This window comes from Morone saxatilis, unplaced genomic scaffold, assembly GCF_004916995.1.
Source record: "Morone saxatilis isolate NCDOM2014 unplaced genomic scaffold, NCSU_SB_2.0 Contig22, whole genome shotgun sequence".
Lineage (NCBI taxonomy): Eukaryota > Metazoa > Chordata > Actinopteri > Moronidae > Morone > Morone saxatilis.
In genome coordinates this window covers 8,945,159-8,956,847 of record NW_023339785.1, presented here as the reverse complement: position 1 = coordinate 8,956,847, position 11,689 = coordinate 8,945,159, and the positions used below count along the sequence as shown (strand labels likewise).

Sequence of the window (11,689 nt, the reverse complement as noted above, 5' to 3'; positions counted from 1 at the left end):
GGAGGAGGGGGGTAGGGGGGGGGGGAGATCAGATCCGTCACTGTCTGGCTCGGTTTCCCTCATACACACTGTGTGAAGGGTGGGCTAATTTACTGACAAGTCGCCGCTCCAATCCCCAGTCGGGAGCGCCGATACTGAGACTCTTCCAGGGGGAAATACAGGCGGGACTTGTGCGCCGCTGCCAGCCTCCTTTGTAGCCACCATCCACACAGAGAACAACGGGGCGCTATTACAGTTGTACAATCTGAAAAATGAAAAAAACGCACAACGAAATCCGACTAATGAAAAGGCAGAGGCCATTTTGCTACTGAGCTCAAAGCATCAATAGAGCAACATGAGCGCAAAGGAAAAAGAAAGGCTGCCCACACCCAGACATACAGTGGGAGCTTAAAGCGAGCAAACAGTGCAAGAAATGACATAATTATCATTTATTTTTTATCTTTCTGTAAATGGTTTTAAAATTATTGTAGAATAAATTAAATAAATTACTAAAAACATACATTATCTCTACCTTTCGGTTCTGAACGCAGCAGAATCTGAAGGTTTTATTCTTCGGATCTACATTCATACTCTTTTAAAAAAAGTTTTTAAACGACCCACTGTCTGTAAATAAAGTCAGAATTATTTACCTTTTATGTGTGAAATCCTTAGTTTAAAGGCTGGTGTGGCAGCTGCAGCCCGCAGGCCTAAAAGTTTGCAGCCCCACATGGGGGCGCCACATTAACGGGTTACAGACAGAAGATTTAATGGATGGAGGAATGGAAAAGACCTGCTGCTCATTACCATAAAGGCTTTTTTTCTCTCTTTTTCAACAGGCCAGTTTTTACCTCTGTGTTATATCAAAACACCAACAAGTGCTTAGTCAATATTATTTAGTAACCAAACTATACATGGCTGCAAGCCAAGAATGAAGGATATAGCTATAGGCACATAAAGTTTTGAATGATCTCAATACAAATATTAATAAGTTAATACAATAACCTTTAAATGGTTTATTATAAGCCATCAAATCAACTAGTTTTAGCTCCCTCGACTTCCTGTCATTGAACGTTTTTAATGTGTAACTCTTGCTGAATAGCAGCTTTTATGGCAACTAAAAGTGAGATTTACATGATTTAGTTTAGTTTGGTTTTATTTTTTAAGGAACTTCTCTCAACAGAAAAGAGAAAAACTGTTTAGAAGACTGATTTCCATCTGTGGTGAGGTATTAAAAGACACACTGAACACTAAAATAGAGGTGGTAAATGCTCAAATTTAGTGTTAAAACATTACGTAACAGTTGCACAAGATTTGAGGAGTCAGCAAACTGACAGTAAAGGTAGTTTCACAGCAACATCTGGAATCTACACATTGTTCACTTTAGGTAACATTAGCTGCTGGTCATAACAGAGCAAGTAGGCTTCCTGTAGCAGCAAAACCCCTGAATGTATTTCATTTCTAATTCATTTCAGTGTTTTATTAGCCTATTTATGAAGTCTTCTAACAAGAGATTGTTTCTTCTTTCAAAGTAGCCTACTTGGTCTCACTTGTAGTAGCCTACTTGGTCTGCTTCCTGACACTCACAGTGTCATGAAGCATTTCTTGTGTTTTTCCTCTGAATTTGACCTATTTTGTGTCTCATGTCTTTAATTGTACATAGGCTTTAGTTTAATCTAAAATGTAAAGACAATGATTTTATTGTATTCAGTGGTCTACTTCTAAGCACTGAGGTCTTCTCCCATGCAGAATAAGCTAATTAAGATAATGTATGCATGTTGTTTGAGCCCATTCATTGCTTTGAAGAACTGGCCTCAGTGCACCGCTGCGACCACCGCGCCTGGGGTACGCGCACGCCCGGTTTGGGGTTTACGTGCGCGCGTTCAGAGCCCGAGTCACAAAAGCTGCAAGTCTCCAGTGAGGTGGACGCACAACTTTTCTGCACCGACATCAACAAACGGAGCACAGGAGCAGGAGGGAGAGCGGAGAGAGAGCAGACTGTTGGAGTGAGAAAAAAGTTCAGAGATGATGTTTTAAGAAGAATTCTCTCACTTTGCACTCCGGAAACTTTTTTGGCTCAAAGCGGTTTGGATGGTCGGGAAGATGACAGTGACATAGCTTTACATCTTTGGACTCATTCACCGAGTTTCTTCTGTGAGTAAATTCGTCTCAATGAAGAGTCTCTAACCCGGAGTGGCACACTCCTGAAGCCCACAGGACGGGATGGTGCGCCTGCTGAACTGCCTGCTGCTGGGATATCTGACCTGGAATCTGCGGATATCGGACGCACAGGGGGAGTACTGCCACGGCTGGCTGGACGCTAATGGGAATTATCATGAGGGTTTTCAGTGTCCGGAGGACTTTGACACCATGGACGCCACCGTGTGCTGCGGCTCCTGCTCGCTGCGCTACTGCTGCGCCGCCGCGGACGCACGGCTGGACCAGGGCGTCTGCACCAACGACAGGGAGGTGGACAACACCGAGTTCGCAGCGCGTAAGTTTAGTGGTTTTTAACCCCGTGTTTGGTTTATTTTAATAGTTCCTCTCAAACATGCATTAAAAAGACTCTTTTTTTCAGGTCTCCCCCAAGAAATACAGCAGTTTAGTTAAACTTCACATCAAAAGGGCAAATTAATTCAGAGTTAAATTAGATTGCATAGAAACTCCACAATTACATACACTCATTCTTAAATCAAGTGTATTTAACCTAAATGTAATCACATAGTAAATTAGTTTAGTCTAATTTATGGATTATATTCATTTTATCTGTAGGAACGTTCTTCAGAGAGGTCAGAGGTCAGCTGAATAACATCAGTAAAGAGCAGGTTTCAGTGCCTTGCTCAAAGACAGTTTCCACTCACCAGGCACCCTGTCGAATGAAATTATGTGAAATGAAACATTCTCTTAAATATCTGGTGCATCTATCCGAAGCAGACACTAACGTATGTCTCTTCAAAAGGCCAACATTCGTCCTGTTGAACACACAATAAATTGTGTTAAATTGTAAAAAAAAATGCAGGAAAAAAACTAAAGTAGACATTGGTGTGTTGAGAATTACACTTTTTTGATGTATCTGGTCTGTTTTATAGGTTTGGAAGTTTTTTCTGATGCCACCTTTTCAGTTACTGCTGTTTTAAGGGTTTTTTTGTACTCGCCAGCTTGGATCAACCAAAGTGTCCAGTTTCCAGCACCTGCTTTAATCTCCACTCCTCATTTGACCTCAACTCCCTGCAGATTGCTATCAGCGTAAAAAGGAAAGCTAGAGGAGTTTGTGACGTGAGTCACTGGACAAATATTGTTAAAACTAATTCTTTATGGATCCTTAAGAAGAAATGAGCACAAAACTTATTGGATCACAATGTAGGGATGTATTCTCCCACAATCAGGCGTATTGTGCAAAATATAAAACACATTTACTGAGACCGCTTTACCAGCTAAGGGAATCACAAACATTATAAGACAACAACTCATTTTCTTCGGCTTATTTAAAGATTTAACAGACTTAAAGTGTTAACATTAACCCTCTGTTACTTGTGAAATCCTTAATAATAGGTCCGTTTAACCCTCAAGGTTGCATCAGTTTTCTTTAAATTTCCCGAACTGATAAGCTCAGGAGCTTTGACTGAATGGGCTGTGTGCTCGCAATTTCCTATTTTTTTCTTATCACAATAAATAAACATTGGCTGATTTCCTGCAGGAGTGCAAATGGGCTTCATAGAGCGTGACCAGAGCTTTTTGTGTTGTTCAGCAGGAATGTATCTGTTAGAGTTTGTTAATAATACTAGGAAGGATTTTAAATAAGTATTTCAGTTTCAGCCGCCATAAACAGCACTACAGGACCATCGTTTCAGTGACCAACGCTTTATTTTAAAACCCCATATTTTGGATTTATAAGCTCCACATGTATATTTAATGTTGCTTATTATGTAAAAACTACTGTGGCCATCTATACAGCAATGTATATATATATTGTAATGTAAAATATGTCTTCATAGATAAATAGACACTTAAAAAGTCTTATATCTGTTTACATTTACATGACAGTGTGTCATACACCATTTATTAATACAGTATAAAGTCTTTGATTTATTTTCTTACAGTTTTTCAGCCATTAAATTAGTTATTTTTGTGTCTCCAGTGCAATTAAATCACTGATAACACTAATTATGTTCCTTACATGTTGACACATATTAATAACCTGCAGTTTTCAGTCCCATGAATGCGCCTCCTCATTATTGGTCCTAACCTGCCTGTTTCCTCAGAGCCCATCTACGTGCCCTTTCTGATGGTGGGGAGCATCTTCGTCGCCTTCGTCGTGGTCGGATCTCTGGTGGCCGTCTACTGCTGCACCTGCCTGCGGCCCAAGCAGCCCACCCAGCAGCCCATTCGCTTCTCCCTGCGTAGCTGCCAGGGCGAAACCATCCCCATGATCCTCACCACCGCTCCCCCGAGCCTTCGCGCTCCATCGCGACAGTCCAGCACAGCCACCACCAGCTCTAGCTCGGCCGGAGGAGGCAGCTCCATGCGGAGGTTCTCTCTCGGAGGTCAGGGGCAGCAGCAGCACGGCTGCCTGGTGTCTGCCACAGTCTCCTCGTCGGCCTCCACCCCCACTCAGACCCCTCAGACTCTACCTCCACCTCCACCTCCCCCCTACACATCTCCGCCTGCACCCATGTCAGGAGGCCTCCAACACCCCTCCACCCACGCCCAGCTACAGCTCCACCAGCCCTCGCTGACCTCGCACCCCTCTCAGAACACCGGGTTCCTCCTGCCGCAGCAGTACTTCTTCCCTCTGCAGCCCGATGCCTTCACAGCAGCCAAGGGCTTTGCAGACTTCGGACAGAGCTGACAAGGCTCCCAGGAGGGGTAATAGAGGGATTACATGATTTTTTTTTGATGGTAGGATGTGAGCCGGCAAGGACAAACACGCTGCAACACAGCTGGTGGTGTTTGGGTGGAAGGCCCGGGCCGGCTCAATGGACACAGAGAGCGCCAGAGGAGGACAAGGGACAAAGATGCCGAGGTTGAGCAACGTGGCGTTTCCCCCTCTGCATCACAGGTCACATCAACAAACCTGTTAGAGGCAGTTTAAAATCTTGTGCACTTTTATCTTATAGTACATACAAACCCTCACTGGCCTACATTTTATTTTTTATACATGTTGTTTTTCAATGTGACGTCTTACAATACAGACTGAAATCGTGCAAATTTATCTCACACCTTCCTTAACAGACAGAAATACTGTAGACGGCAAAGACACTGTCACTCTGAGACTCTGAGCACCGTTACATTTTTAGAAATAGACGTTGGAAACCAGGGAAATATTGTGTTTTTTGACAATCGCAAGGACCTCCTAAATACAGGAGGATCTGATACACAAAGGACATTTTATTTTGGAAGAATTGTGTGCTTTTATAAGATGTTACAGGCATTATAGCCAGAGCAGGGTTGTCATATTGATTCTCTAATTTACAGCAAATAAAATGTTGTCTCTCAGTACCGAACTGATAAATGTGAAGAAAAGTCTGTTAATTTACAATCTTGACATTTGAGTGTAAAGTGTGCGCTCTGAAAGAAGCCTCATCATCGTTCAAACAAAAAAGGAAACCGGAGCGGCCGGGCCTGCACAGCAGCTCCCTACCTGTCGCTCATTCTTGCGCCAGAGTTCACAGCAGGAATGTAGCGCTGAGATCAGTCATTGTCAGTGTTCAATGAGCATGGCATGGTCACAGTGTTAAAAACAACTCGCCCCAGAAATAGAGGTTTAGGTTGCAGCAACAGGTATGGCAAACTCTCGACAAAGACCCTTCTGTTCTCCGGTTATCTGACTGTGAAATAGACGCAGCAATCAGTGTCTCATGAAACCTGTAAACTGTCTGAGGACGTTTGCGGCTACGTTCAGGGTTCCCTAAAGTCTGCTATCACTGGACTGTAACATCACAACTTCTATGATCAGTTATTTCACAGAATCCAGTGTTAACTTTTCCAGGTCTTGTTTATACTCGCAGCTGTCAGTTCAGACTTCAGTTCTCACATTCCACGCTTTGCTTATAAAAGGATAAAACTAGTTGTGAACATGTTTCCATGACATTTCCTAAATCTTTTGGATAGTTATAATCTTTAATGTCTTTGCCAGATCTTGAGAAAGTTTCCAGCTTCTTTTCCAAGTTCTGCATGAAGGCAGGAATCCTGATGATTACTCCTCACACTGAAGGCTTTTAGTTGTCTCACAGGTTTCATCAAAATCCAAACTTTCTAACTTCTTAAGTGACTGTGGTGATGACATAAACAACACATTAAAGTTATTATCTTCTTCTATTATCTATCATCTTAAACTTATTATCTTATTTTCATGAAATCAAACCAATTTTTTGATACTCTTTGTGGTTGCCATTGTTTCAACAATAGCCAGTATTTATCTCTTGTCCTGTAGTTATCGTTATTAGTGGCGGAGACCGCCTGTCCTGCGGTGCATTCACACTGCCTACCCACATAGACAGGATTTAAAGGAAAAGATGCATTTATGTAATTCAGTGTTAAGGTACAGCCACATTACGTTTCCGTTCAATGAAACTGTCTCTGAAAAAGGACATGTAACAGCTTTAATGCAGGTAATAAATTAATATTGATTATTGACGGACAGAAAACAGCATAGAAGAGCAACGCTAGAGTTTGTATTCTGGCAGTGCGATAATGTGCTAACTGTAGTGAAGAAATATGCTAGAATAATAACTTCTACATCCCCAATTAAGTGCAGTTGGAGATGGAACCAAATGACAAAACTGCCCTTAAAATGATTTTAGTAGGTCTGAAACTAACAATAACTAATAATAGATCTACCTAATGATTCTTTCCTTAATTATTTCGGTCTCTGAAATATTAGAAAATGGAGATACAGTCAATAACAATTTCTTAAAACTCAAGGTGTTGTCTTAAAAATTTTTTTTTCTCCAACCAGCTGTCTAAAACCTAAAGATATTTAATTTCTAATGATATCAAACTGAGAAAAGCAGAATATCCTCACAATTGACAAGCAGGAACCATTTAAATATTGGTACCTTAAATAATATTAAAAGACTCTCTGACTTTGGTAAATATAACCTGAAGAACATGAAGTTAAAGTCTACTTGGGTCACTTTTAATTAATCTGGATTCTATTGGTATCATTTGTTTGTCCTGAACGCAGACTGATGTCTCTCCCTGCCTTTTCCTGTTTGGGTTCTCACTGTGCTGTGTGTCCTGTTTGTCGCCACACACAGACACAAGATGACACAGTGATTACAAACCTGCAAGTACGCAGAAGAAATAGCAACGATGGTCACATGGTTCCTCAATGATTGTAAAGTTTATTTCAGTAGTCCTTCATTGCAGTAAAAGACAACACTTATAAGTTTGCAGTCCCAACATGCAGAACAATCATTGAACAAAATGACAGAAAAGAAGCAAATATCGAACAGAAAAGTTAAAGGTGCGTTTTTTTCTCTTTTGTGAAGTGATCAACACTTGAGGGAGAATTAAAGTAGTACAGTTAACATTTCAGAGAACAGTTTGTGTTATCCATTCATGCAGCCCACGACTTTCACAGACAACAACATGTGTTTTATGTTTTCTGGAAAAAGAAAGCAACAGTCCAAGCCTTCCACGACGACAACATCCACATTCAGCAGTTTGGAAATTTTTGACAAAAATGACAACCAATTAAGTTTTAACACTAAAGACCAGCAGAGAAAAAGGATCATAAACCCTCACTAAGCTGAGAGAGCTTTCCTGTAAAGCAGAGGTACACTGCATGAAGAAAACAAGTTACAAACATGTACACTCAAGAGAAATCATATACCGAAACCAGATAATGCCAGATATCCACTACTGGAAAAGGTACATCGAGTGCTTTGTGCAACATCTCCTGTCGAAGCAAGCTGAGCATCAGGAACTCCCACAGTCTGAGAGTGTGACCACAAACACACACACACACACACACACACACAGTCATACCACACACTAACATTCACACTTCCCCATACGGGCCATGCATCAGCACACAGTAGTACACCATAGTTATACCTGGAGTCGTGCAGACGGACATCTGGAGCAAGCGTCACAACACACACTCTCTCTCACACACACACATACACACACCATAAACCAAACACACCAGGAGGACTGAGATGCCAGAAACTCCTAGATAGAGGACACAGACATGCAATGCATACATAGACGTTATCCACAGTAGAGGCGACACACACACACACGCACACATGCACATGCAGGCAATAAACTGACACTCACACACACGATCAGAAATCTGATCTCCCATAGGGAGAAGAAAGCAATCACACGGACATTAAGTAGTCAATTATAAATAAATCAAGCTGTAACAATATTAATATTAATAACAAGACATTTAAGAAAGCTCAGTTTCCTCATACGATCTATTCTATCCTGCCAGTTTATCAGAGGAACAAAAAACTAAAAGTTACAGACAGTTCATTACAAAGCCAGTCAATGCAAAATTCATACATCTCCAATATAAAAATACAAATCCACAAAATAACTATAGAGACAAAGTAGTTTTGATATTGTCGTGGAGTTTTCCTGGCTAATATTTCTCTCCCTTAAGCTAATGGCACTTATGTTAGAAGGATAAAATCTCCATTTTAAGGGAAACACTATCACCACTGTAAGCTTCAACAAGACCATCAGTTAGCCTCCCATTCACCTCTGCAGGAACAAATCTTAGTTTATACATGTGCCACAAGGCACTCTGTAGTTTTCACATTGTATGAGTGCAATATTGTGGCGGGGAGACAGTGATTTTGTCTTCAGTAGGTGTGTGTGGAGCACTGGTCTAAGCTAGCTTGCTAAACTATTCTTGGCTATCTTTTTCTTCTACGAGGGAAAAGTTCTACGTAGGCACCATTGTGATCGTTGAGACAGGAGTGATGTGTGGAATGCAATTATTTGTCAAGAGCAATGCTTCTGCTGTAATAACGGTGGAAACGGGACTACGGTAGGTTGCAGGAGGCAACTTCTTGAAAAAAATAAACAGGAAAAAATAAATAAAACCAGGCACAATATCTACATACTTTAAAAATGAAACTAAAAGAAACATATTTCAAAAGAAACAAGGATGAAGGCATGAGCAAATGTAAGGCTTTACACAATAGATGCTTCCTTAAGTGCAAAACAAAAAAGTTAAATATTACAAATGTCTGCTCTGAAGTGGTCCGTTTAGTGCTGGAATACACTCGGGAGTGTGATTACATTTGGTTTTCCGAATTCACTAGTTACTTGGAAGATTGTATATACGACTGCTCTTTGGCAATCTTTTACAAGTTCAAATCCTCTAAAACTAATCATCGTCCAGTGTTTCAACTATAATAACAGTGTTCAGGAGTTTGATTTGATTTTAATTAAATGATATTAGATGATATTTAATTGAGAGGAGACAAGCGAGAACAGTGAAGGACTTCAGACCACAGAGCGCTAATAAAGCACAGTGCTCATCATGTCTGCTGGACACACAACTACAGCTGATAGTGAACATGTTTTATTTCGTTCCTTGTTTGTTTTTTTCTTCCCTTTTTCAAAGACAACTCCATGTCCCTCTCCTCTGTCCATTTAATATTCACGCCCCAAAAAATCCCCTCAGTGCTGGACGCACGCGCTCGCACCTCGCCTTCTCCTGGTCAAGCTTCAAATTTGCCATCAGAAACGGCTGCTGTGGCTCCAGATTGGCCGGCGGCTCACCACTCATTGGTCCTCTGTTTGGTGGTGTCGTATGCTCTGATAACGTCAGACTGAGACACCACTCCGTTCTCGTCTTGAGAGAAGGCGTAGCCATCTGAAAAAGGATCAAAGCAGTTTAAACCAGGTCGTGTAGATCAGTGATTAAAGTAATAAATAATACTTAAAACGTATAAAGAAACAAACTTAAAGCAACTGAATAAACTGAAAAAACAATTAACAAAAACACAAAACTTAAAGCAATAGTTAAACATTTAGGGAAATATGTTAATTGGCTTTCTTGCGGAGAGTTAGGTGAGACGCTTGATTCCATTCTCGTGTCTATATGGTAAATATGAGGCTAGTAGCTGCTTAACTTAGCATAAAGACTAGAAACAAGTGAAGACAGCTAGCATGGCTCTGTCCAAAGGTAACTTATGTGCGTGACATTTGTTTGCTGGTGGTAAGAGCCAGAACCAGCCTTCCTGTTTTTACCCGTTTGCAGTCTTTATGTTAAGCTACGCTAAAGGGCCAGCCCCAGTTCCTCCTTCTCATGTATTAGCGTTAGATTCCAGTCACAGACCTGCCGATGTTTGAAAAAAAGGGTATTTTTCTAGAGAAATTGATGCTAATGTAATGTATCACTAATGTTAATACATTATGGCTGGCTTTAGTGTCATATTTAACACACAGACAGGAGAGCAGTATGTCTTCTTACTGTCTGCAAAAAAGCAAATCAGCATATTTCCCTAAATGTCACACTGTTGCTTTAACATAATACGAAATAATACACTAAAAGGAGTTTTAAAGAATAACCACAGCTGCCCTTAAGTTTTATCTGTAGTGTTAAAGCAACAATGGGATCTACCACCTAAACTGTCCTACAGGGTTTCCTTTCTGACCTTTGACCCCTGACTCACCTTCAGGTGTCAAATGACTCGGTCAGTACCTGGAGGCCAGCGGGGAAGTTCAAAGGACCCCGCTGAGACGAGTGCATTGTGGGGGAATAACAGCGCAACATTTCAGCATTTCATCGTTATCTCACTCTACTGAGCTCAACTCAGGACACACGAAGCACACGAGGGGAAGGACAGGAAGTTGACAGCGAGGAGGGAAAGGAAGTGAGGCGTCTATCGGGGAGCTAGAGGGGGCTGGGGTTTTAAACGGACTGAGGTTTGAATAAAGACATTTAAAAAAAGGTATCACACAACAATGGTCTCATCCCCACCTATGAGACAAACAAAAAACAAACTGATCAGACAAAGGACACAACAGAACAGAGAAAAATAAACAGAAAACCAAACACATGCTTTAGAGTATCACTGGAAAGTTTTTGATTTCAACGTTCCAACGTGACACCTGAGTTTTGCTCCTTTTTTTGATACCTTACACTACATTTACCAACACAAAGTCAGTCTGAAGCTGCATTTAAACAAGATTGATTGCTCTGAGGGAGGTTTGGGGATCGCAATAACACTTGCACTGGTCAGTTGTTTTTAATCCAGTGTGCAGCACATATGTCTGTGATTTTTCACCCCACACCCGAGGAATAATTACAGCTCCGATTACGTAATGTTTTTTGGCAAACTTGCTTGTCCTCCTGTAATTTAAGTCCAGTCCAGAAAGACACTTCAAAAGCACTTTAAAAGTGTATCTCTGAATTTGTATACGTGCTGTAGAGCTGCTTTTACTGTTACTGCGTGCAGTGAGGTTAATGTGCAGAATTTTACACTGTTACAGACATCAGCCCCTCTCTTACTGCTTATGCAGAGCTTTATCAACATTTAGAACAAGATATTCTAATAGTCTAAAACTGTCTATGTTACAATTACATTTGAGATGAATAATTACCAGTACATAAAAAATAACACTAAGCTCGTCGGTGACTTTCTTATTCTATACCAACACACAAGAAAATCAAATAGAAATTAATGTAAAAAAATGAACACAATAGTTAATTACTTCAAAATTAAATAAAACAATAAAAAAA

The 11,689-nt window shown here is 40.8% G+C and overlaps 3 protein-coding genes across 6 annotated transcripts in view; 1 reads left to right on the top strand and 2 right to left on the bottom strand.

The window, feature by feature from the left end:
* The window catches only part of LOC118333954 (BEN domain-containing protein 4), a 10,238-nt gene extending 9,670 nt beyond the window's left edge, over nucleotides 1-568 (bottom strand). The window contains exon 1 of the mRNA XM_035669775.1: nucleotides 512-568. Coding sequence (XP_035525668.1) covers nucleotides 512-568 — 57 coding nt within the window. The remainder of the gene's footprint in view (nucleotides 1-511) is intronic.
* A 1,335-nt stretch (nucleotides 569-1,903) lies between these two features.
* Nucleotides 1,904-5,583, top strand: shisa3 (shisa family member 3). The gene is made up of 2 exons (XM_035668823.1): nucleotides 1,904-2,470; nucleotides 4,239-5,583. Exons 1-2 carry the CDS (start codon nucleotides 2,200-2,202, stop codon nucleotides 4,823-4,825), a joined length of 858 nt encoding a protein of 285 aa, XP_035524716.1. The 5' UTR covers nucleotides 1,904-2,199; the 3' UTR covers nucleotides 4,826-5,583.
* A 1,711-nt stretch (nucleotides 5,584-7,294) lies between these two features.
* Nucleotides 7,295-11,689, bottom strand: part of atp8a1 (ATPase phospholipid transporting 8A1) — a 104,703-nt gene continuing 100,308 nt past the window's right edge. For 3 of the 4 annotated variants that reach the window (XM_035668696.1, XM_035668695.1, XM_035668694.1), the window contains one exon: nucleotides 7,295-9,817. In XM_035668696.1, the coding sequence (XP_035524589.1) occupies nucleotides 9,720-9,817 (98 nt within the window). In that variant the 3' untranslated portion in view covers nucleotides 7,295-9,719. The remainder of the gene's footprint in view (nucleotides 9,818-11,689) is intronic. The other variant, XR_004796963.1, reaches the window with a different exon arrangement.